Source organism: Balaenoptera musculus, chromosome 3, assembly GCF_009873245.2.
Source record: "Balaenoptera musculus isolate JJ_BM4_2016_0621 chromosome 3, mBalMus1.pri.v3, whole genome shotgun sequence".
Classification (NCBI taxonomy): Eukaryota; Metazoa; Chordata; class Mammalia; order Artiodactyla; family Balaenopteridae; genus Balaenoptera; species Balaenoptera musculus.
Genome location: NC_045787.1, coordinates 32,628,531 through 32,655,034, shown reverse-complemented (window position 1 = coordinate 32,655,034; position 26,504 = coordinate 32,628,531). Strand labels below are relative to the sequence as shown.

General features: G+C 37.4%; 1 protein-coding gene across 3 annotated transcripts in view; it reads left to right on the top strand.

Moving 5' to 3' along the window:
• The window catches only part of TTC33 (tetratricopeptide repeat domain 33), a 32,567-nt gene that overhangs the window by 3,152 nt on the left and 2,911 nt on the right, over positions 1-26,504 (top strand). For all 3 annotated transcript variants that reach the window (XM_036848897.1, XM_036848896.1, XM_036848898.1), the window contains exons 3-4: positions 22,423-22,504; positions 24,305-24,436. In XM_036848897.1, coding sequence (XP_036704792.1) covers positions 22,423-22,504; positions 24,305-24,436 — 214 coding nt within the window. The remainder of the gene's footprint in view (positions 1-22,422; positions 22,505-24,304; positions 24,437-26,504) is intronic.

Here is a 26,504-nt window from a genome sequence, read left to right as displayed (position 1 = left end):
TTGTGGTGCTGAAGAGTTTGAGAAATTAAAAGTAGTGCTGAACAAGAAGCACTTTTTAAAAATTCTTTTCTTTGTTCTTTATCTTCTTTTTTCTTTTTTTTTTTTCTATTGGTAAGGATGGTTATAAGATTCCTTATTTATCATTTTTGTCATGATTGAGTCAAAGTTGAGGAACCAGCATTTTCGTTTCTAGGCATGTTATTATTTTTGATTCTGGGAGTAATCTTATTAATGCATTTTAATGTAAAACATAAAATAATGCTTAAGCTATAATATATTAGCGCCTCAAATTGGGAGTGAAGGGTAGACAATAAATCAAGGACAACTAACAGCTTAATGGCCTAATGTTAGATTGTGAATTCTCATTTGCAGTGTTTTAGGCAAAGATTTTTCTCTTGTAGAACTTTGCAAGATTGGCCATTCTGTCTTAGTCAGAAGAAAACCAACTATAAATTTTCCACATTTATGAAATCATTTTCAGAATATCCATAAAACATCTTTAGAAATTCCTGTAAATGCCTGTTAAAAGTTCATTAACTTTGTTGTTTTTATCTTTTTCTCTAGACCACACTAGTGTGTAGAAGGGAAAAGCTATTCAGTTATTGCCATGGGATTCCCTCTGAATTTCCTGTGGTAGATGAGAGATACCAACTTTGTGTATAAACAAAATAACTCATTTTTTTTTTTTCCTGCATGTCAAAACACTGAGTCATTTCACTGAAATCAGCTGGATTGGATGCTTTATTTTGAATGGAGAACACTGTGAGATGATTAAGTTTTTTAGCTATTTAGCATTTGTTTTTGGAGTAATGTATACACAGCTTTAAAAGATAACAGAATTAAAGGAATCTGGTAGAAATGAGTCGTTCGGCTACTCTAAGCCAAAAATAAATAGAAATAATGGTTTAAAAATATCTAAGAGAATATTCAACTTGATTGAAAGTAATATAAGGAATAGGAAATAATATAAGGAAGAATAGTGAAGTTAAATTAAGAAAAATAAAACTCAGTCCCTGTCTTCCAAACTTTATTTCAACTTTATCTTAAACCACCATCATTTTCACTACATTTTTAGCCACATTGGCCTTCCCTGTGTTTTTGAACACAGTTCTTAATACAACTTTGTCTTATGACTCCGTCTGAAAAGCTCTTATTTCCTGTGTTCTGATGTCTGTCGTCTTGTCCTTCAGATCTCTGCTCACATGTCTTCTTCTCAGCGAACCCCCCCGACTACCCAGCAACCCCATACTCCCTCTTCCTCCATTATATCAGCCTTTTTTATTGTTTCTTAAATATTTATTTATTTATTTGGCTGCATTGGGTCTTAGTTGCGGCTCGTGGGCTTCCCTAGTTGTGTCGCGTGGGCTTCTCTCTAGTTGTGGCATGTGGGCTTAGTTGACCCGCGGCATGTGGGATCTTAGTTCCCTGACCAGAGATCGAACATGTGTCCCTTGTATTGGAAGGCAGATTCTTTTTTTTTTTTTTTTTTTTTAAATATCTTGTCTTTACTCTTTTTTTTTTTTTTTTAGAAATTCACGTTCTTTTATTTATTTATTTATTTATTTATGACTGTGTTGAGTCTTCGTTTCTGTGCGAGGGCTTTCTCTAGTTGCGGCAAGTGGGGACCACTCTTCATCGCGGTGCGCGGGCCTCTCACCATCGCAGCCTCTCTTGTTGTGGAGCACAGGCTCCAGACGCGCAGGCTCAGCAATTGTGGCTCACGGGCCCAGTTGCTCCGTGGCATGTGGGATCTTCCCAGACCAGGGCTCGAACCCGTGTCCCCTGCATTGGCAGGCAGATTCTCAACCACTGCGCCACCAGGGAAGCCCCGGAAGGCAGATTCTTAACCACTGGACCACCAGGGAAGTCATGTTTTTGTTGTTGTTTTTTAAAGATTTTTAAACTTCTAGGACTTCCCTGGTGGTCCAATGGTTAAGACTCTGCTCTTCCACTGCAGGGGGTACTGGTTCGATCCCTGGTCAGGGAACTAAGATCGCACATGCCGTACGGTGTGGCCAAGAAAAAAACAAAAACGAATTTTAAACTTCTATTTTGTGATTAGGTGAAAGGAATACTAGTCAAATAAACCTTACAAATGAATGAAAAATAAAATTCTTTACTCATGACTTACGTGTATGTTTCTAAATCTGTGTTTCAAAGGATATCATTAAGTTGATCTCACCTATGGTGACAGATCAGGAAGTTATTTAGTTGCTAGGGTGGCAGTTATTGGTTCAGGAACAGTATTAAACATTTATTGATGTACCAATTTCTATAAAATTAGTCAACTTTTAAGAAATGTGTAATGTCATCATTAAAATATAACATCAAATATCCATTCATCCATCCATCCTTCTTTAAAAAATACATTCAAAGAGAGGTAAGATATATTATCAGACGTTAAGGAGCTCAGCCTTTGGTAAGATGCACAGAATACAGATAATTATCAATACATTGCAGAGTAGTGTATGCAGTAAGACAGGTTAGTTCATACAGAATATTTTAGAATCACAGGGAATAGAGCCACCAGTTCTGTCTGGTATATCAAGGAAATTCTGACAGATAAGTTCAATCTTCAGCTGGGTTTCAAAGAAGGAGTAGTATTTTGCCAAACCAGTAGTGGTGGGAAGCATTTCAAGAAAGTGGGAACAGAATATGGAAATGCAAAGAATTTTCCTAAACATGTAAAAGAAATTGTTTTACATGTTTAGGAAAATTCTACCAACTTGGTATTGCTGGAGCAAAGAAATACAAATAAGTTTGCAGTAAATACTGCTGAAGAAAAAAAACTAGACTGATCTCTTTATATGCAACAGTAAGACCCTTTTCATTATATTCTATTGGCAATGGTGAAAAGTAATTTTATGACTTTAACAAAGTAATGAAAAACCACAGTCACATCAGCATATTAAATTTTCTTATAGTATTTCTCCCTTTTTGAAGTTACCTTATACACTTATTTAGTTGTTTATATTTAGTTGTCTTTCTTCTGTAGAAATGTAAGCTCCAGGAATGTAGGGACTTTGTCTAGACAGACTTTTGTCCTCTACCTTCAGCTCTTGGACCAATTTGTGGCACTTCCCAGGCCCTCAGTAAATATTTATTGAATATTTATAAGGCTGCTGTGTTTTGCTATATTATGGCTAAATAGGTTTTTGTGGATTAACTACCATATATTGCATTGTACTATAGGAATATATATTTTAAACTCCAGATTAGAACAAAGTATTCTGAGAACATATTTTATTTCATATCCCAACCACAAAGGACCTTTGGGAATAGAATTTTCCTATCTGTATGAGAATATGACACTTGAAAATTACTGTTCTTTTCTGAGTCTTATTCCTTTCCCTATAACCTATGATGGTAAGGATTAAGTAACAAAATATGGAACACCTTTGAACTTGGAATGAGTAATAATCCTTAGAATGGTAGAGAAGTAGGGAATGCCCCTGGAGGAATTACTACAGAAGGAGAGAGGGAGGAGGGAGCACCTTCTATTTCCTGGGATACATCCTTTTGCCTCCTTGTGATTTTCTTCATTTTTGCCCTCAAGATTCTCTTATTTCGTTTTATTTAGCACAGAGAGAGTTTTCTGAATGCATTGAATATGCATGATCCAAGTGTGTTAATGTCAGTCTTCCTCCAAAGGAGGCATAGTTCTTGAGCATCAGAGTCTCCTGTTGTCCAGTTTATTTCGTTAGTAACAAACTATAACTGCTCTTAGAAAAATTCGGTTTGCAGTGGAATGGTTTTTAAGTTCTGAAGTTCTACCTTGTAGTATTCATGATTCTTTGTAACAGAAGACTAGTTTACTTTTCTACGCAAGCCCTAAGTAATGTTGGTGCCTTATAGAGACAGTATAGTAAGTCTAGTGGTTACGAGTGTGGATTTTGAAGTTAGTTTAACTCCGTTCAGATCCTAGTTTTATCATTTCTATCTGTATAAACTTGGGGCACATTCTTAACCTTTCAAGGGTCAATTTCTAGTTTCCTTATATTAAAATGGTGACACTTATCTCATAGACTATTGGGGTATTAAGGAGCAAGTCCATGTAAAAGAGCTTAGCATGCCACCTAGCACCTAGTAAACACTCAGTAAATATACTTTAGGTAATTTATTTTAAGATTTTATATGTGATTGGTATATTTCATGCAGTATTAAAGTTTTTTTTATAAGTTCTTTTGTTCAAACAGCTTTTTCTTGAATTAATTCTAACTAGGATATATCTTCTCAAGAATCACAGTGTGGGTCCCAGCTTTGATATGTTGGCTTTTAAGGTTTCAACCACTAGATGGTGATATTTGATTGTGTAGCTAAGTGGTTTCATTTTTTCTTGTGAGTATTAGTGTGTATGTGTGTGAAGCTAGCATATAATTAGAATTTACCATGAATTTTGTTCCTTGTCTAGAAAAGCATACTTACGAGAGTGAACTTGAAGGTGACCTGGCTGTGTGAAACGCAGTCTGTTGAGTGCCAACCTGAATATATTTAATTACTGTGATCTTGCCTCTTATTCTTTGGAAGAGAATAGATGCAGTCAGTGTAGAATGCCTTTATTTTCTCACCACCACATCTCCCAATCTGAGTGCGTCTGCATCCAAGCCATCTGCGTTCACTGTGTTGTAATGAAGCGCCCCTTCTTTTATCAAAGGCCCACCCCTCCACTTGTGCACTACACTTCATCTCTCTTGCCTTTTCAGGAATACTGTTCCTAAAACCCCCTTTCATTTTCATGTCATCTGTTGTCTTCTCTCTCTCTCTTTTTTTACCCTATTTTTTTTTTTACTGAATTATAGTTGATGTACAATATTATATAAGTTACAGGTGTACAATATAGTGATTCACAAGTTTTGAAGGTTGTACTCCATTTGTTATTATAAAATAATGGCTGTATTCCCTGTGTGGTATGCATAATAGTTTGTACCTTCTATTCCCCTACCCCTTATTGCCCCTTCCCCCCGCCCCCCGGCTCCCTCTCACTGGTACACAAACATACCCTGACAGCATCCATTTAAAAACCTTCCGTTGACTCCACACACCCTACCATTTCTTTGCTCCCCCTTCACAACAGACTCCATTTCTTGATGAGTCATCCTCTCAGTCCATTCCAGTCAAGTTGCTGTCCCCACTAATCCACTGAAACCACCCTTCTAAAGGTTGTTGATGACCTCCATGGTCAAATCCGGTCATCAGGTCTTGGTTCTCATTTAGTGTGCCTCTTGGTATTCAACGCAGCTGAGCACTCCCTTCTTAAATATACTGCCCTCTAATCTGCAACACCACACTCTTCATGAGTTTCCTTTTGTCTCAGTGTCCACTGCTTGTTAATCTTCTTTGCTTGCTGTTTTCTTTTGCTCATTTTCATTTTCTAAATATTAGTGGGCCACAGTATTTAGACAATACCTTTTTTCTTTTCCATATACGTTCTTGTCCTTCTTGAACCTATGTAGTCTCTTACTTTCAGTACCATCTCTATGCCAATCACTACAGCCTGCAGGCTGTCCTCCCACCTCAATTCCAGACTCTTTGTCTCCCATGCTTGCTTTATACCCACTTGGATGTCAGATTAGTATCTCAAACTTAACATGTACCGAGCAGAACTCTTGAATTTTCTCCCCAACATCTGGTCCTTTCCAGTCTTGCCCATGTCAGTAATAAAAGGTGCCACCATTTACCCAATTACTGAAGCCCAAAAGCCAGGAGTCATCTCTGCTGGTTTATGTGCCATTCCAGAGCTAATCAGCCCCACTCACCTCCAAAACCCTGCCCTTGAGACAGCTCATGGTATTCTTTTTTTTTTATGTTTTTTTAAAATTGAAGTGCAGTTGATTTGCAATGTTGTGTTAGTTTCAGGAATACAGCAAAGTTATTCAGTTTATATATATATATATATATTTTCAGATTATTTTTCATTATAGGTCCTTACAAATATTCTTATTACCATAAAGTCCTGGCAGCTGCTGCTGTCAGCACAGACCAGAGAGCCCCTATGTACGGTGCTAACTGATAATGAAAGACCATCACACCTTGACACTGGCCAGGTTGGACCTATAGGTGCTTTAGAGGGACTGGGTCACACACCCACAAGTGTGAGTGGGTTAAAGACTTGTGGGGCTGACTTTGATCTAGGGGAGACAGGATATGGGAGGGAGGCTGCAGATAAATTCTTTTTCCTCCTTTCCCCACTGGACTGTTTCCAATACAAAGAGGTTTCATACTGTCTCTGAAGAAGTTCTACAAGATTAACAATCATCTGTGTTTGTTTTGAAGCTCTTGTCAGCTTAACATATGCCTTATATTTATTCTCCCTCCTTCCTGCCTCACTTTTCTTTCTTTTTTTTTTCCCCTTACTCTTGCTTCCCTTGGATCCTACTCCCAACACAGCGTTAGCCTATAATATAGCTTAGGCCTCAGGCTTTATTTCCCAGGTAACCCAAGCTAAGATATCATCCTGGATTCCTTTCTTTTCTTCACTCCTCATATCCAATCCAAGTTGAGATGATTTTACTTTTTAATATATTCTAAATCACTTTTATCCTCCCTTCTGTTTTCATGGCTGTCATCCTAGTCTAATCTACTGTCAGCTCTTACCTAGATTACTCTGGTAGTCTCCTAACTAACAGGCCTCCCTGTGCTCATTCTTGTACCCCTACAGTTCATTCTCCTCCCCTGGGCCTGACTGATCTTTTCAAAATGTAAAGCAATTCATGTCTCTGTGTTGCATGGAAACTTTATGGATTCATCACTCATACAGTGAAATCCACACTCACAACTATGGACTACTAGTTTCATGATCATGGCTTTGGACTACCTCTCTGGCCTCGCAATCCCCTTCCTCCTTCTTCTATAGCCATGCTCGTTTTCTTTTCTTGCCTCAAAAAATGGGGTGTTTGATCCTGCCTTGGGCTCTTCCTTTGTCTGGAATGAACTTCTCCAGATTTTCCATTGGCTGGCCGCTTTTTGTCATTCAGCTCTCACTCAGCTCAGATGCCTTCCCAGAGAGACCTTTTCTGACCATGCATTCACCCCTATCACATCCGTCCATGTGTTTTTCATCATGGCACTTAACCATGTTTTAACTTACGTTTGTTGTCCTTCTGTGCATTCTTCACACACATATACAGTCTAGAATGTAAGCTCTAGAAGAGTAGTAGGGTCCTTTTATGTCTTATTGAATGCTGCACCCTCAGTACCTAGAATACTACCTGACCCAGAGTAGTATTCTGCTCTGGTGCTCAATAAACATTTATTAAATAAATAAGCTGGTAACTATATAGCTCATTAAACTTTATGCTACAGTAAATTACAAATATAATTGGGAGCAAAGTAGCTAAACACTTTGGTATTTCTATCTGGTAATAAGTGTGCTGACTTATTTGGCTTGGTCACCAGCTGTTCTTTTTTTTTTTTAATTTATTAAAAAAAATTTTTTTAACATCTCTGTTGGAGTATAATTGCTTTACAGTGGTGTGTTAGTTTCTGCTTTATACCAAAGTGAATCAGCTATACATATACATATATCCCCATATCTCCTCCCTCTTGCTTCTCCCTCCAACCCTCCCTATCCCACCCCTCTAGGTGGTCACAAAGTCAGCTCGGTGCTTTGTGACCAGCTGTTCTTTACCTCAGTGTAGGGTATTATCTCACCCCACCCTTGGGCAGTCCCTGGAACTATTCACTCTGCTTCCTTCTTTGTGCTAGTTCGGTTGCATACTGTTAAGGTTGTCTTTAAACTGGCTGAATCAGACTTTGGTCACTTATTAACCAGAGTGACTTTAAACCAAGTTTTTATCTTTTAATGTTTCCTATCCAGCAGCTGCAGTAGGGCTGTGCCTGTTCGGTCTGTTCCAAACCAAAGTTGAATTAAGAGATATGCTGTGGAGCTTACGAGAGACCATTGATTTATTAGGTGCCAAGTTTCCTGTGATCCAGAAGTGGAGGAACTAGATGGTGCCACCTTTTATTTGTAGGCCAGGAGAAGTAAATCAAAGAGGAAATGAGAAATGAGGGAGGGGAGGGAATTCACCAAGCCCACAGTAGTGAAGTAAATGCCCACCAGTTCTTGCTTCTCTTTAGCCAGTGGAAAGCAGCTCGCTTGTTCCTTTAAACCTTTGTATGTCTTGGTGAACAAAGCACGTTTCATTTGGCAGTGCCTCTGCTAACAGCAGTGGCTATGTTTTCAAAACCAAAGCAGTGCAATGGGAAGAGGACATTTTTCTTTTTGCCTCAAGTTTGCATGCCTGCCTAATGAAAAGAGAAAACAGAACTAGGGATGGTCAGTGTCATCTTGAACTTCTTAGTTTATTTTGTACCTTGGGACAACTTAAACTTAGGTGCATAAGCAGCTTTGTGGCAGTGGGTGGGATGAGCCGGCCTGATTCTTAGGAATAATGCTCTTGGCATTTTGGGCAGGACAGTGTCTTGTTGTGCAGGATTGCCTTTTGCCTTGCAGGATGTTAACATCCCTGAACCCCTGCCACTAGTGCCTCCAAGTCTTAGTGACAACCAAAAAGTCCTCTATAAATTGCCATACATGCCCTCCATGGGGTGATAACTGCCCCTGCTTGAGGTAGGCAGAAAATAGGACTGAAAGAAAAAAGGACATTTGACAAATGTGGCAGTTTAACAGTAGTTGGCCCAAGTAGAGTAGGTGTTGGCAAACCTTAGTCTATTTTTATAAATAAAGTTTTACTGGGACACAAACATGTACTTTTGTTTGTGTATTGTCTGTGGCTACAACAGAATTGTTTGTTTGTGTATTGTCTGTTGTGCTACAACAGAATTGAGTAGTTGTGTCAGAGACAATATGGCCCACAAAGCCTAAAATATTCATTGTATGGACCATTACTACGCTGACCTTGGCTTTAGGCCCTTCCTCAAAAGCCACAAAGATGCCTGAAACCTCAGACATCCCAGGGTCTTAAGGTACCTATAATTCTAATCTCTTGATTCTTTCTACCCATATTTCTATTCCCCTAGTCTTCGGAATTTCTTGTAATTTCTGTACATGGAATGGTGAGATGAAACAAAGTAAGAATTAAGGTGTTTGCTACTTTTGTCTTAGGGTAGAATTTGTTTTTACGTCTTTCCATCTTTTTTTTTTAATGTATTGTAAGCATGCTAGCTTCTGTCCTCTTTTCATGTCTTCCATGCTTCTCTCTGCTGCTTTCCAAGATTTCTCTTGGAGAAGGTAGGACAAATGAGATAGGTAGAATCTGTGATATTAGCACCTTCTATGTGCCCGGTCATGTTCTGGGTGTTGTAGAGAATACAGCAAACCCACCCTTTGGTCCCTGAACTCATTAGTAAAGAGAAGATAGAAATACATGGAAGAATTAGAGAAAAATTAAACGAAAACAATATTGGGGTGGTTAGAGAAAGCATTGGTCATGTAGTTATAAGAGCTAGCTTCAAATCCTGGTTTGTGTAGGCTTAGTACCATGTGCCTTTGGAGTAGTCCTGTAGTTGCTCTCTACTTTTGTTTCTTCCATCAGTGAAATGAAAACAAGTAATGCCAATCTTATAGGACTTTTTGTGAGCACTAAGTGAATTAACTTTTTACGAAAATAATTGTATGTTAAGTAATTGTATGGAAACTGCTTTGTAAAACATAAATTACTTTAGAAATATAAGTGTGACTGTGTGGTCAGTTAAGTGGTACTCATGGTCTTCATGAGAAAAGCGGATTTTCACTTGGTCTTAGAGGAGAGAGAGCCTTTGACTAGGTGAGGAGGGGGAGGAACAGGAACCTAAATGTGCACATGTTTGTACACTGAGGAACCCACACGAACAAAGGAGTGATATGTAGGTAGAGACGGGGCAAAGACACAGCTAAGTGAAGCAGAGGTGTGGTGGGGAGAAAAAAGACTGGACAGATAGGCTAAGACTGGGAGACATAGACTTGCTACTGTTAAATCCTGTGGAATTTACTACTATGCTATTAGTTAGAAAATTATGAGTATAAAGATTATTATGAAGCAACAATTTAATTTTCCAGAGAAAGAAGGTAGAACATAACATACTTCCAAAGTTTTTCATGTTGTGTCTATAGTAACATTTGGAAATATTATTTAGAGACAAGTTTATAATCACCTGTAATATGCCTAAGAAGTACAAATGCGTTTTTTTAGGTGACACAGTTAATGCTTTTAGAGGTAATACCATTAATACTTAGTGGATAATAGCACCAGGGAACTAAATTTCTTTAATGTTGTATATACATTTTGTTAAAACATTATAGGTGATAGCTATGAATAATAAAAAATGGGTATTGAATTATAGTAAGCATTGTTGAGTGTCATATACTTTTTTTTCTCCATTATCTATTACATATGAAACCTTTTCTAATGTTTTTCTGAGGTGTACCCTACATGGTCATGTAGATTTTGTACTTTAGCAAGTTGCTGGATTTAATTGCTAATCCTTTATTTAGGATTTTTACATTTATCTTATGGACTAAAAATTCTTCAGTGATCACTAGGATTAATTCTCATTTCTCAAATAATGTATCTTTCTTAGGACAAAAGTGTACTCTATTTTTATTGCTAGATTCTCCAAATATGCTGAAATGCATTAGGACTCTTAAGACTACATTTCTAATTGTGGAATTTAAAATTTTGGATTAGGCAGAGGCTGCTGTTTTCCAGTCAGGGCCCCTCCCATATTGTCCCAGTTCGTCCTGTGTTAGTTGATACAGCTGCATATACTTTGGTGAGCAAAATACCTCTTGCACTGTCTACATAGAGCTTTTAGTTTAATAAGCACAGAGATAAATATAAAGTTTCAAATAGTTTTACAAAGATAAATAACCGGGTACCATGAGCCAGAGTGATTTAGATAAGGGGTCACAGAAGGCTTCTCCAAGGAAGCAAGAAGACAAATGATTGAGTTCATCCAGGCGAAGGGAGTTCTACTTATTGTTTTGCCTTTATTGTGATTTTATCATATTTATCATTAAAATAAGGGAACTACTGATTTATTTGTAAATGTTTTTATTTAATCCAAATTATACTAGAATTAATTTCTGGTGAATTTTATTTTGTGACATGTATGTGTATGCTAAACGAATGAGTAATATAGGTGGTAAAATATTTCAAATGATTTTTGTATCTAAAGTAAAAATTGGGATATTAAAATGATGACTTTTTAGAAATTTTTCAGAAAATTCTCATTGCCTAGTGTAGCAAGGAGTAGAACAGGGTAATTGCTTTCAATACAGTAACAACTAAGAAACGTCCTGTACTAGTTAGACGTTGGCATCGTTGTTTCAGTTTGCTTTGGAAAATGACCTTTATTCCGTGTGTGTGCACTTCCATGTAATTTCAGAGGACCTTTCTACTGTTTCCAGAGTGAATTGATCTGCCGTAAATTGTTTGTTCTTGTCTATAATAAATTAGAAACTTTTAAAGACATGTTTGTTCTTTTGTGTAGGTAAATTGTTTAAATTATTAGTGAGAGTAGACTTTATGACTTAACCTAATCCTGTGTCCACATAATTTCATTAATTGATAGTGACTAAAATTCAGAGCAGTTTAGTATTTATTTATTTTTTTAAAAGGAATTCCTTTATTTTTATTATTTATTTATTTATTTATTTATTTTTGGCTGTGTTGGGTCTTCGTTTCTGTGCAAGGGCTTTCTCTAGTTGCGGCAAGCGGGGGCCACTCTTCATCGCGGTGCGCGGGCCTCTCACTATCGCGGCCTCTCTTGTTGCGGAGCACAAGCTCCAGATGCGCAGGCTCAGTAGTTGTGGCTCACGGGCCCAGTTGCTCCGTGGCATGTGGGATCTTCCCAGACCAGGGCTCGAACCCGTGTCCCCTGCATTAGCAGGCAGATTCTCAACCACTGCGCCACCAGGGAAGCCCTATTTTTAAAGTATATTTATATCGTGTCTCTTGCTCTTGCCTCGTAAAACATACTGGGACTCCAGTCTGAGCATCATCTCAATACTTCTTCCTGTTTTAGATCCCCTTTCCTTCAATATGACTGTCTTGAGAGAATATGCAATTAGGCAGTATATTTTTTTCTTTCATTGTTTTTGCTTCTTTTTTTCTTCCTTTCTGAGCCTATCTGAAGTTGCGAGAAGTTAAGTTCCTTATGCTGAATGCTCATTGTATGGAACTGCACATTATTTTCTCCTTGCTTTCTTCAGAATGTTATTCTAAATTCTAGACAGAAGAACTCAAAGTAATTTATGGAGGGTTTTTTTGTGGGTGTGTGGTTTAATTCAGGGAATTGACCTTTGTCTAAAACTTGGAACCTGATCTACCTACATTGGAAATCGCACGATTTTCAGTCAAATCTCAACATCATTATAATTTCTCTATGAAAGCTCCCACAAAATCAAGGAAGCAAACTAAACTTTAATTTCAAATATTATATACTGAACTTCCAATAACAAAATCTAAACTAAGCCAGAAAAGTTATTTCTATCGTTAAACATTTTGGGGAAACAATGATTATAAATATTAGAAAACAATATAAAATAAGGTGAAAACTTTAGTATTCTTTTTTAAAATTTTTTAAAAGATTTATTTATTATTTATTAATTAATTTATTTATTTTTGGCTTCGTCAGGTCTTAGTTGCAGCACGCAGGATCTTCGTTGAGGCATGCAGCATCTTTCGTTGCGGTGCGGGGGCTCCTCGTTGTGGTGCTCCGGCTTCTCTCTAGTTGTGGTGTGCGGGCTCCAGGGTGCCTGGGCTCTGTAATTGTGGCACGCAGGTTCCAGGGCGCGTGGGCTCTGTAGTTTGCGGCACGCGGGCTCTAATTGAGGGGCGCGAGCTCCGTAGTTGTGGCACGCAGGCTTAGTTGCTCCGCAGCATGTGGAATCCTAGTTCCCTGACCAGGGGTCGAACCTGCGTCCCCTCCATTGTAAGGCGAATTCTTTACCACTGGACCACTAGGGAAGTCCCCTTTAACGTTCTTGATGATATAGTTTTTAGTAAGGAAATAAAATGATGAATCATATATTAGCTGCTGATTTACTGAAATGTAGCTGTATAGGAATAACTTTTAAATTTGTTTTGGTATTTCCACATGAGCACATAAAATTGTATGATAGAAGTCTGTCATGATATTAGTGGAAAGTGGTGATCAATGTGTTTAGTTACAATTTATTTGACATTGACAAAAATGCTCTAAGATTTCTTCTTAAATACAGTCAGTCCTCATTCATGGATTTTGGATTTGTGAGTTCACTTACTCAGTACAATGTATTTGCAACACCAAAATCAATACTCATGGTGCTTTCCCATCTGAGTTCCCAGCTGAGTCAAACAAGGCAACGCTCCCTCTGCCTTTGTGTTTTATCTCTCATAGTGAAAACAAGCGTGCTCTCTGTGGTCTATTTAGTGTTATGTTTTGCACTTTTTTTTTTTTTGCCTTTTCTTGGTGATTTTGCTGTTTAAAAAGGCCCCCAAGTGTAGCGCAGAAGTGCTGTCTAGCGTTGTTAAGCCCAAGAAGGCTGTGATGTGCCATGTGGAGAAAATACGCGTGTTAGGTAAGCTTCATCCAGGCCTGAGCTACAGTGCTGCTGGCCACGAGTTCAGTGTTAGTGAATCAGCAATGTGTATTAAAGATGTCTTTAAACAGAAACGGACATAAACAGGGTTATATGTTAATCAGTTGATAAAAATGTGACCAGAGGCTTGCTGGAACTTAACCTTAGAACCAATGATTCAGTATTCATTAATTCAGTCTTTATGGTGACTTTATAGAACAAAACCACTGGGAATGGGAATCAGTTATATCTAGAATAAAGCTTTTGAGTTTAGCAGTGTTTTCATGTATGCATCTTTTCTTTTGTCAAGAATTTAATCAGGACAAGTAATTAAAATTTACTTTAAAGCTGCATAAAATCTAGCAGTGTGATTCAGCAAAGATAAAATTATGTTCAACATCATTTGTCATTTGTTGTTTCATATTCTTCTCCCTTCGCTCAAATTAACTTAGTACATTAATGTCTTGTATCTATTTTTACTCATTTATTTAGTGCTTTTGTTAGGCATTGATGCCACAAAGAAAATATTAGATAAGCATCTTTTGGGGGACAACACAAAGAGGGAAGCTGTTTTGATATGGAGTAAAGAGTACTGTTTTAGAGAGTTCCTTGGATGATATAAAAGGGGGGTGTTTAACTAAATGGGGGAATGGAAGAATTAAAGCCTGTTTTACAAGATTTTTGGGAGGAGATAGCATCAGAACAGTCATAAAAGATAAATGGAAATTAGCTGAGGAAGGGGCAGAACAATGTTCCAGTCGTAGGAATCTGCATGTGCAAAGCCAAGAAGAGGCCAGAGAAAATCTCTCCCTTTGGAGTATCAACAATAGTTCAGTAGAACTGGAAGGAGCATAATGTACGACGTCAGTGAAAGGAGTGTCTAGAGGAGAATGGGGATTTGGAGCCGAGACATGTCTATTGGATATCTAGTTAAATGTAAGAGGCCTGAACTTGAGTGTCTTGAAGGTAACCAGGAGCTATTGAAATGTTTTTATCAGTAGGTGAACTCATTAAAACTATGTTTTGGAAATTTTTTTCTGAGATAGAGTAGAAAATGGATTGGAGTCAGGCAAGACTGGTCTCAGGAAGACTGGTTTATTGAATTTTTGACCATCCTGGAAGGCTGAGGACCTACACTAGTAGCAGTGACAGTGGATTAAAGGAATTGAATTAGAGAATTGAAGACTAATGTGACCTAGAGCAGGGAAAAGTATAGTCAAGAATGGCTTCAGGATTTTCTTAATGACTCGGTGGTGCTGTTCTTTAAGTCAGGGATATACGGGTAGAGTAAATTTGGAGTAGGAGATGATGGTGAGTTCAGTTTGAACACGTTGTGTTTGAGATATGTCAATCACCTCTTTTTTTTAAAAATAAATAAATAAATTTATTTATTTATTTTTGGCTGTGTTGGGTCTTCGGCGCTGCGTGCGGGCTTTCTCTAGTTGTGGCGAGCGGGGGCTACTCTTCACTGTGGCTCAGGCTTCTCACTGCGGTGGCTTCTCTTGTTGCAGAGCACCGGCTCTAGGTGCACAGGCTTCAGTAGTTGTGGCACGTGGGCTCAGTAGTTGTGGCTTGTGGGCTTTAGAGCACAGGCTCAGTAGTTGTGGCGCACGGGCTTAGTTGCTCCGTGGCATGTGGGATCTTCCCGGACCAGGGCTCGAATCCAGGTCCCCTGCATTGGCAGGTGGATTCTTAACCACTGTTTCACCAGGGAAGTCCCTATAAATCACCTCTTGATCTTATATTCTTATATGCGTAATCTTCTCATTTCTCTCTTTGATATTCACAGGAAAACTTCCCAAGTGAGTCATTCACTGTCCCTACCTTTTTACTTCCACTTCACTATTCAGTCTGGCTTCCATTCCCACCATTCCAACAATACTGTTTTGGTCAGTGTCCCCAATGACCTGCATGATATTAGAGCTTTCTGAAGTATTCAGTACAACTCGTCACTCTCTCCATGACAGACTTCTCTCTTGGTTTCTATAAAATCACACACACTCCTGAATTTTCTCCTTCCTTTCTTTCTCTGCTTCTCAGTCATCTTTGCTGGTCCTTCCTTCTTTGCTTGACCTCCAGATTGTGAAAACTCCAGCCCTGGTATCTTTTCTCTTTCTTATCTACTCTCTTCTGTATGTGATCTTTCCCAGATCCATGGTTTATTTAATTTATTCTTAAAATTTTTAGTGAAAAGAAAAAGGCAATGAAACATACTCATGATTCTTAAAAAGCAAATGCAGTAATAACAGAGGATGCACAGTGAAGAGGCTTGCCCTTACTCCTGTCCCCTAGCCTCTTATTTCACTTTCCCAGAGGCAGCCACAGTCACCAGTTTCTTGATATCCTGCCAAGATCATCTTTATATTTATAAGCTTGTGGGTCTATAGAGCTTTTAAAACATCATTAATGGTAGCATTCTAAATACAATCTATATACCATTCTCTCCCTTGTCTTTTTAACTTAATACATCTTAGAGATCTTTTTTTGGGGGGGGCTGTGTTGGGTCTTCGTTGCTGCACACGGGCTTTCTCTAGTTGTGGCGAGCAGGGCTACTCTTCGTTGCCGTGCGCAAGCTCCTCATTGCGGTGGCTTCTCTTGTTGCAGAGTACGGGCTCTAGGCACGCAGGCTTCAGTAGTTGCAGCACGCGGGTTCAGTAGTTGTGACACATGGGCCCTAGAGTGCATGGGCTTCAGTGGTTGCAGTGCGTGGGCTCAGTTGTTGGGGCACGCGGGCTCTAGGGCGTGTGGGCTTCAGTAGTTGTGGTGCATGGGCTGTAGAGTGCAGGCTCAGTAGTTGTGGCGCACGGGCTTAGTTGCTCCGCGGCATGTGGGATCTTCCTGGACCAGGGCTCGAACCCATGTCCCCTGCATTGGCAGGCGGATTCTCAACCACTGTGCCATAGGGAAAGTCCTTTTTTTTTTTAATGGCTGTGTCGTAGGTCTCTTACTATCCAGACTCTTACTATCTGAAATCAGGAACCGGAAAGATTTGGATATGAAGGTATACTTGTATTTCATTGTATGATGTTCTAAAATGTATTTAACCTTACCTCTTTTGAAAAAGAACATTTTCATCTTTAATTTTTACAAATGATATAGTGGGTATCCTTTCAAAGATATAAGTGTGCACACATACAGGTCAGTCCAAGAAAGGTTTATAGAAATGGAATTGCTAGATCAAACTGGATGTGCATTTAAAAAAACATAGTTTACTTTTTTTCCCTTTTTGTTTTTGAGTATATTGTTATCAAGCAGCAAACTTGGCTTTTAATGATTGTGTGCATGTGTGTATGTAGAAAGATAGGGGACATGCTTATAACTTTCCATTAAAAACTGTTTTCTAACTTTTTATTGTAAAAATTTTGAAACATACAAAAAAGTTGAAAATTACAGTGAACATCTGTTTACCCACCACCTAGATTCAGCAGTTGTTATCTTGCCATATTTGCTTTCTCTGTATATGTTTTATGAACCATTTGATAATAAGTTGCAGACATCATGAAAGCTTATCCCTGAAAACTTCTATATGAATTTTCTATCAATAAGGACATTTCCAAAATAACCATAATATAACTAGCATGTAAGACAACAGTAATTTCCTAATATATGTTAGTATCTCATACGTATTTAGTTTTGCAGTTGTCCATAAAATGTTTTTTATAGCTGATTTTTTGGCTGAAGATCCAATCAAGACTCATACATCGTTACCGGTTGTTAGGTGTTTTTAGTCTCTTTCAATTTAGAGCCGGGTCTAAGACTACATACAGTTAGTGGATCAAACTTTGTATGCCATCTGTTTTTCTAAATAAAGTTTTGTTGATACACAGCACCACTCATTTGTGTTGTCTGTGGTTGCTTTCACATTAGAGCAGCAGAGTCAGGTAGTTGGAACAGAGACTGTCTTGTCTCCAAAGCCTAAAGTATTTACAGTTTGGCCCTTTACAGAAAAAAGTCTGTGGACCCTTATTTAGAACATTAGAACAATTCTCTGACCTTTAAAAGTTTTTCCCATGGCATTGACTTTTTGAATTAACTAGGCAAATTGCTTAGTAGACTGTCTCACACTCTGGATTTGCCTGATTTTTTCCCTCTGGATCATTTAATTTTTTTCCCTCCATCTCTTGTATTTTCTGTAAACTGGAAGTTAAGTCAAGCAGCTTCAATTGAAGTTCAGGTTTTTTTTGCTAGAATATTCATGGTGTTGTTTACTTTCTGTTGCATCACATCATGACATATATAATATCTGAGTGTCCCTTTAGTGATGCTAAGATCAGTTACAGCATTCAGGGGAATATCAGCCTTATCTTCCATCGTACAGTTCCGCATCCATCTTTTCCCTAATGGTTTTAGCATCCACTGATGGTCTTCGTTTAGATCCATCTAGATCCATTATTTCATAAGTGATGATTTTTAAAATTCTAATATTTCTCCTGCATTTATTAGCTGTTTTTTTCCCCCGTTAAGAACTTGCCTTCATCAGCATTTGTTTAGAGGTTTATTTTTATGTTTAAGTTGTTGAAGGAAAAAAGTTTTTTGTCCCTTACAAAGGTTTTGAAAATAGTGTTCCTGTACATGTCCTCCTGTTGTTTACAGTAGTTTAAAAGTAGTTGTTCATTTGAAACAGAGCTTTTAAGTGTATGTTTGTGTGTGCGTGCATGCACCTGCGTGTATTTTGGATACTAGATTGAGGAGAGAAGATATGAGAGGCTGCTGCTGTATTTGTTTTTCACTGTAAGGATTTCCTCTTTTTTCTCTAAGACCAAAATTTTAAAATTATAATTCTAATTGTTAAACACCTAGGCTAGTTTCAGAGGATTAAACAACCTGAATATGATTTGTATTTTAGATATAATCTTATTATACTTAAAAAGTACTAGTGTCATTTGAATTTTTGATTAGTTTAGAGATTGCTAATTCTGATAACTAAACCAACCTGGAACTGTCCCTTGTACGTCTGGCATATTAATAGAAAATCTGAAGGGGAGTTGTATAGACAAGTAAATATAATACTTATTTTTCCCTCAGTGGCTTTTTTTCTTAATTAAAAGAAATCAATGTGAGTGATATCTTGAGTTATACAACCTTCCTTCTAAGGTGATCTCATTTCCAGTCAGTTTTACATCAAATATAGTCTGTGTATTCTGTTTGACCTCCAAAATACATTTTTTCTTCTTTAATAATTATTATTCGTGGCACACTTTCTTCCAAAAGAGAATTGTAATGGCCGAAGGGTAACTTTTTTCCAGCTTTATTGAGATATAATTGATATATAACACTGTGTAAGTTTAAGGTATACAGTGTGATGATTTGAACATGTATATATTTCAAAATGATTCCCACAATAAGGTTAGTTAACACATCCATCACCTCATAAAATTACTTTGTTTGTGTGTGGTGAGAACATTTAAGATCTACTCTCTTAGCAACTTTCAAGTATGTGATACAGTACTGTGAACTAGTCACCACACCATGCTGTGCATTATGTCTCTAGAACTTATTCATCTTATAACTGGAAGTTTGTACCAAAGGGTTACTTTTAATATCTAACAAGGGAGGATCCATTTGGAACAGTAGTAATCAGTCTTTAAGTATTATGCTGTAGAGGGAAGCATTTGATGATTTCAGGACCTGAGAAGATGTTTTGTGTGTGTGTTATATATATTATACTAAAATATACTGGAAGGGTATACAATAAAATGTTAACTATATTAACTATGGTTATGATCTTTGGGTGGTGAAATTGTGTCTTTAATTTCTCTGTGTGTGTGTGTGCGCGTGCGCACGTACCCATGCCCACTTTCCTCTGTTATCTGGTTCTTCTCTATTTGTATACCCAGGGAAAAATTTTTTATATCAAAATAGGTATCATTTACTCAGGTAAAGAATATAAGGAAGACCTGATTTAAGAATATTTTTTGTTTAAAAAAATACTGAATACCCAATATAAGCCACCAGTGCAATTTATAGTTGCCAGCACAGATTTGCTGTCTTAGCTGCCTTAAAAGATGTACGTGTGCAGATCAAGAAAGGAAGAGGTCCATTGGAATCTGCAGGCCCTGTCTTCCTTCTCCTTCCCTTTTCCTCCTCTCTGCAAGCTGTGGTTTTTATCCCTGTTTAAGAGTCTGCCAGTAAAGTTCAGACTTTCTCTTTCCTTTTCTGTGTGTTTCTTTTTTTTTGCTAAGTGCAATACCAGGTGAAATCCTTGTATATCCTTTAAAGTCCATCCTTTTTTAGAGGGACTTTTGGCTTAAAGGAAGCTGCTTTATCTGAAGGGGCTGGGAAAGGAAAGACTAAGAATGGGCCCCTTTAGGCATTAGTATATGAATCCAAGCAGTGCGACCTGATAGGTGGTGATGCTACAGAAGGAGCTAGTTAATTAATTCTGTAGAGTTGATAGTATTTTAATAGAATAATTGGAATTCATAAATAAAGAATTTTAATGGTACCTGAAAAGATACTTAAATGTCTTACTTTGAAGTGCATTTGGTGGGTCTAAGCTAACACTGACATGACAATTATTTTAAAATAATTGTGAGCCTCAGGTTCCCATTCAGGGTAACTAGAAAGTAACGGTGGGACACAGTGGTTTAGCCAACGTGTGTATACCACGTGCTAAGCACAGTTTGTGTGGAGAATTGTGTGCCAGCCACTCAGGCCTGTGCAGGCCAGACTAGTGGGCATAGCCTGACTCTGCACAGACGTGCCAGGGCCCGTGGAAAGCAGAGCAATGCATGGAGCACTCCAAAGGGATCTCTGAGTGAGACGGAAGGAGGAGCATTGAAGGACAGCGGCCAGTGAGACGGCATGTCTCCACTATTACTTCCCACTTGGGGGACCCTGGCTCTAGACAGGTGCTTGAGTTTGGCAAAATCCTTGATAGAGAAGTAATTTTCACTTAGTGAAGCTCTTAAAGATTTGATTTGTGTCCTAAGAATAGGTCTGTTGCAGGCAGAGACAGGGGAAAACATACAGCATCGTGGTGACACATCATAAAAATGAGGTGAATAATGGTCGCTCTGTCTTCAGGTCATTGGTAGTTCCTAAAATTTGAGTAGTCTTTCACCCAGAGTTTAACAGTCTTCAAACAAATATCTCCTCGGGGCTCAGCTGGGACCGCTGTTAGGGAAGAAGATCTTAACAGTGGTTCTGATAATCATTTCTGCATATTCAGATGTGGTTTGTCTAGAAACAAAGACTGCCAGCCATTGTGGGGTGAATCTTCAGCTTATTGTTACATTGATACATTAGCCTGCTGCTACAGAATAACAGTAGCCATTGCTACAACCCCTGTGGCAGTTAAGGCAGGCTTTCTGTAGTGCACTTGCGCCCTGCCCACCCTCACCCCTGCTGCTAGCCGTGGAGTTGGCAGTGTGGCAAAATTCTTCTAAGATAGCTGCCACCCTTTTGCTGTGGCCACGGTGGCACAGGACCCTGGAAATGGTACTGCCATTTGTATTATTTACTAGTAAAGGAGTGCTGTAGCAAGGTGGAAGCAGAGACAGAGAATGTACTTTTTTATGTTTTTCAGCTTTGTATTTTCTACCAAATTCTGCCTTTATTTCTTTAGTTTTCTGCTCCCTGCTTAAGTAATAATCAGTGCAGGTTAGCCCACATTTTGGTTGTTATGTTTGGTTTGGATCTTCACATAGAAGGTAGGAAATTATACACTAGAATACATAGAGGAAAGGAAGGGTAGCAAGAAGAGATTTAAGAGAAGACAGTACATGATAGGGCTTAATATCCCAAGAGAGATCCTATCAGTGGTTCTGAACTCTGGTTTTTATTAGCATAACTTGGGGAACTTTAAAAAAATACAGATGCCTGGGCCCTACTCCAAGAATTTGTTTTCATTGATCTGAGACAGGGACCAGCATATGTGTGTGGGTGCACGCACGTGTATTTTTTTCCCCTCCAAAACCTCCCTAGATCATCTGTATGTAGCCAGGAATGAAAACTGGTGGATTATATATTTTCTGTTTAGCTCTAGAAAGGAGAATGAGTAGCATTGAGGGGAAGGTACAGGATAGAAAGCTTCAGCTCATTATAGTGAAGAATATTCTAGTAATTTGAACTTTGTCCTCCTAGAAATAATCAGGTATACATGAGTTAACTGCTTGGGAAGGATGCTGTGAAGGTGACTGCTTTGGATAATGTGCAGGACTTAATCATTCCTTAATTTTATTTAAAAAAAAAAAAAAGAAAGTGCTACTGTGCTTCTGCAGATTTGGCATGGAGTATGCTAAGATCAGTTTGGGGCATATTCAGTTTGAGGTGTCTATAGGGAACCTAGGTAGAGATGTTAGCTCAGAAGAGAGTTGTGACTGGGAGAACATCAGTGAAAAGGTCATAGTGGAAATCACTGTCTTCATACTGTTTTTCATTCATGTGACCCATATCTTATAAACTTACCATTTATTGATAGTGATAAATAAGACATGGTCCCTGTGCTCTTGGAGCTTATAGACAAAAAATCTTAAAACTGAAGAATCTTTACAGAATGACCTGGCAACATCTTAAATTGTCATCTCTGTCAGCTAGATTGCTGCAGTAGAGCCAAGGGTTGTAATTAGATTGTAAGTTCTTGAGAGAAATCCTTTGTAATACATCTGAAATGAGTGACAACACATGCAGACATTGAGGTTGGTGAAAAAAAGAAATTCTGGTGGTGATTTCTTAGGCCAGAAAATAAAATCTTGAAAAATTTCAAAAGTCTTTTTTATTTAGGTTTTGCTTTTTTCTCTTTTGCTGTCCTTTCCCTTCGTGTCTTAAATTTTCCTGCTTTTGTAACATCACCATTATCAGTTCTTGAATAGAGATATTTCTTGGTAAACAATTATTCCTTATTTTCTGATTTTTAAATTTGGTCATGTACTCTCAAAGACATACTGAAAATATTAATGTAACTTTAACAACCATAGATACCAAGAGGCGATTCAGAAGTGGGATGAAGCACTGCAGTTAACCCCAAATGATGCTACCCTGTATGAGATGAAATCACAGGTAATAATTATGAAGAATTTCCCTTTCATTATGAAATTGCAGTCACTATGTCTGGTGAGCGGTGATGAGCCAAAAGAGCATTTCCTCCCATTTTCTTTCTTTTTTAAATAAATTTATTTATTTTTGGCTGCATTGGGTCTTCATTGCTTCTCACAGGCTTTCTCTAGTTGCAGCAAGCGGGGGCTACTCTTTGTTGCAGTGCGCGGGCTTCTCATTGCGGTGGCTTTTCTTGTAGCGGAGCACAGGCTCTAGGCGCGCGGGCTTCAGTAGTTGTGGCTTTCAGGTTCTAGAGCACAGGCTCAGTAGTTGTGGCACACGGGCTTAGTTGCTCCGCGGCATGTGGGATCTTCCCGGACCAGGATTCGAACCCATGTCCCTTGCCTTGGCAGGTGGATTCTTAACTGCTGCGCCACCAGGGAAGCCCCATTTTCTTTTTTTTAAAATATAGTTTATTTGGGAAAAACATATGTCACCATATTATTTATGGCTCTTCCTCATGCATCAGATTAGAAGTTTGTTTAAAACACTTCACAATGAAGCTAACTTTCATTTCAACCTAACTGCTTAAGATATGAGCAGATGGATGTCTTTTAAAAAGTCACTGGTGATCCCTTAAATGAATGAAATGTGTTAGCTTTCCTTGGAAGTTAATTGTAGTGGGCTTAGCAATAACTCAGTCTCTTCAGAATGAGGATGGATTGGATTCTAGATGATGATATTTCTCTAAAAATGGCCTAGTCCATAGCAAAAGGTCAGAATAGACTCAATTTATTAATATAAAAATAACATTTCTACTTAAAAATACAGTTTTAATATTTTGTGGGAAAGTTCATAAAGAAAACCTCTGAGCACTTGTATTAGATTATCCAAAAGATGTTTAAAATCTCAAAGAGAGAATTAAACATACTTCTGGCAGGGAATGGTTGCAGTTCAGCCTTGATCCACACACCTAGCATATCTTTCAGATGATGATCCCAAACATAGGGCACATCCTTTTTCAGCTTTGATTGTAGTTTATCCAGGAAAAACCCAAATAAATTATTTCCACTGAATGGAGTGCCATGAGGACCTTCATTTGGATAAGTCTTTAATTTTTAATCTTAAATATGTATATATTAAAGATAGGATTTGTGGCAAGCTATATGAAATGAGTTGTTTTATTTGGGACCTGATAATGATGGTGTCACAAATCTTGTGAAATGCAGATGGTCAAAATATTATAGATCAAAGCCAGCCCTTTCCCATAAATTGAGGTAGAGGGTTCTGGAACTCCCTGATTTTTCTGATGTGTATGATTTGAAGAACCCAGTTGTGGGGAGGCTGGTGGAGTGTTTAAATGATTTTTAGAGCAGAAAGATGTTCACTAGGAACAGGATGGGTAGTTGAACAAATTTAAATTTACCTAGTTTGACAGCAGGACCTGGAGTTCCGTAAAAAAACACATTGTAAGTAGAATAAATAGAAGGGGAATTGGGGTTCAAATAGCTGTGAGCCACCATGGCCAGAATATGCCCACCTGGTGTTGACCAGATGGGCAGTAGGGTTGAGCAGTTGGAAAGGGAATGCTTTGTATTTTTCATAGTTATTTCAGGAGTAGGAAGAATATAATTTCTCACCCTGAATAGCAGAGAAGGCGGTCAAACCCACTAAAATGTTATATTTTCCAGACTAAAAATATATTTTTAAAAATGAAAAGAGTTGTTTACATGCAATTATCCATTTTTTTCTTTTTGGCTAGTGTTTAGTTTGCTAATTTATGAATATTACTGATGGGTTTTGTTTCTTCTTTTTTGGCTATAGGTCCTAATGTCTCTTCATGAAACATTCCCAGCAGTTCATGCTGCGGAAATGGCTGTCCAGAGAAATCCACATTCATGGGAATCTTGGCAAACTTTGGGACGTGCTCAGCTTGGATTAGGAGAGATAGTCTTGGTAAGTACGTCAGATTATTACAGTGATGACATTTTATTTTGACATGCTTTTCATCAGCTGAACCAAAAAGTAAATAGTAAATAGCAAATAACCTTTTAAAGGTATTAACCCATAAACACAGATCAGTTATTACTGAACATCTTTTTCCGTTACAGATATCAATTATATCAGGATCAGAATATTTTTCAGGTGTTTGGCCTCATGGGAATTAAAAAAATATTAACGTGAAATGTAGGCATTTGGTAAACCTTATTTAAATATAAAACAACTTTTAGGTTAGTTCCTTGCATCATTAAATTTACCACATTATAAAGTGGTATTAGTATCACCATGGAGACAAAAACCACTAAAAGATTATGTTGAGGAAGGAAGAAAGTGAAATACGGGAGAGTAATGGTGATAAATATTCAGACTGAAAAATTGCTAGGCTTAGTGAGGGGAGAAATAGGGAAGGGTAGAAGCTTATGAAAATGAAATACTCATTGTGTAAAGTTTACTCTAAACTGGTACTTGATGCATTTCTCACCTTGTCTGGACTATACCTTGTAGGTAGCAAAGGCTTGGTAGGTCAGAGTTGGCTGTGAGCATTGTCCTGTTTTTGTTTTTCTTTTGACTGAACTAGATATACCTGACAGCTAATTTCCTAAAAGACTTCTGTAAATCTAATATAGTGGTGCCAGATTTGCTCTTTGTCATCAAAAATTAAGATTTTTCATGCTTTTATTAGCTTTTTACAGTTAAAAAACAAAACAAGCAAAAAATCCCAAAGAAGTTTCTTTAAAGGCTAAAATTATTGGTAAATCCTGAATTTAACATTACTAATAATGGCTTTAGTCAGTTGTAGATAACTTAGATTTTCTGGTACTCTTGTAAATATATCATTATTTCTAATTACCAAAAAAGGTATTTATCAGATTCTCAAAAATCATAAGGAATTTTGATGAGAAAAGGATTGCTTAAAGTAAGGTAACTTAAAAATGATAATCTGAAATAAAATTCACAGTGATGGAAACAAGTTAAATCAAAGGTTGTTTTCTTTCCTTGCCATTTAACATAGTCATCTTTCCTCTTTTTTATCTGAAGACTTAAATCATATCAGAGTTGGAAAAAGAAATTCAAGGAATTTAGTTTTCTAACAGGTTAACAGCAAAACAAAAGTCTATTCTATGATACTTTTTACCCATTTCTCCTTTATTAAAAACTTACAAATCATTATCTGTTTTGCTTATAAGTACCTATGGTAATGGGAAAAATCTCTAGGACATAATGTTTAGCAAAGATTGTCCTATAAAGAAAGAAAATAAACTGCAGGTGAGACAACAGAGATACTTTGAGTAAACCAATAAAAGTAAAATTATTCAATATTTTAAGTTTTCAGAATAGGAGTACCAGTTGTTCAACTGTTATTTTTTCCCCTTGATACACTTCTTTCTATTTATATTGTGAAATTCATGGAATTAAAAGTGTTTTTTCCCCCATTTAATACAGTTTTAGGGCTCTACTTGAAAAAAATCTAAATTTGTAATTTTTATGTAAACTTAAGCTGTTCTTTTGAAATACTAGAATGGTTAAAAAAATAACTTTACTCATTGTCATAATGAAGGGAATACTGTAAAAAATATATTGAAAACAAGCTAAAATTTCTAACATCTCACAATTCTTTCTACATATACATATGGACAAAAACATAAGAAAATACATAGGTAAATAGAACAGGCAGTAAATTAAAAGTCAATAGTTGTATATACATCTATGAGTATTTAGATTTTTATGCGGAGCTGGATGTGTATGTTGGAAAATGTTCATAGGCTTAGTTTGTTTTTCATTTTCTAATTCTTTGAGGTATAAAGTTAGGTTTTTTTCCTTGAGATCTTTTTTTTTTTTAACATAGGCATTTATCATTATAAACTTCCACTTAGTTTTGCTTTTGCTGTATCCTATAGTATCAGGATGTTACATTTTAATTTTTGTCTCAAGATATGTTTTAATTTCTCTTTTGATTTCTTCTTTGACTCACTGGTTGTTCAAGAGTGTGCTGTTTTATTTCCATGTATTTGTAAGTTTTTCC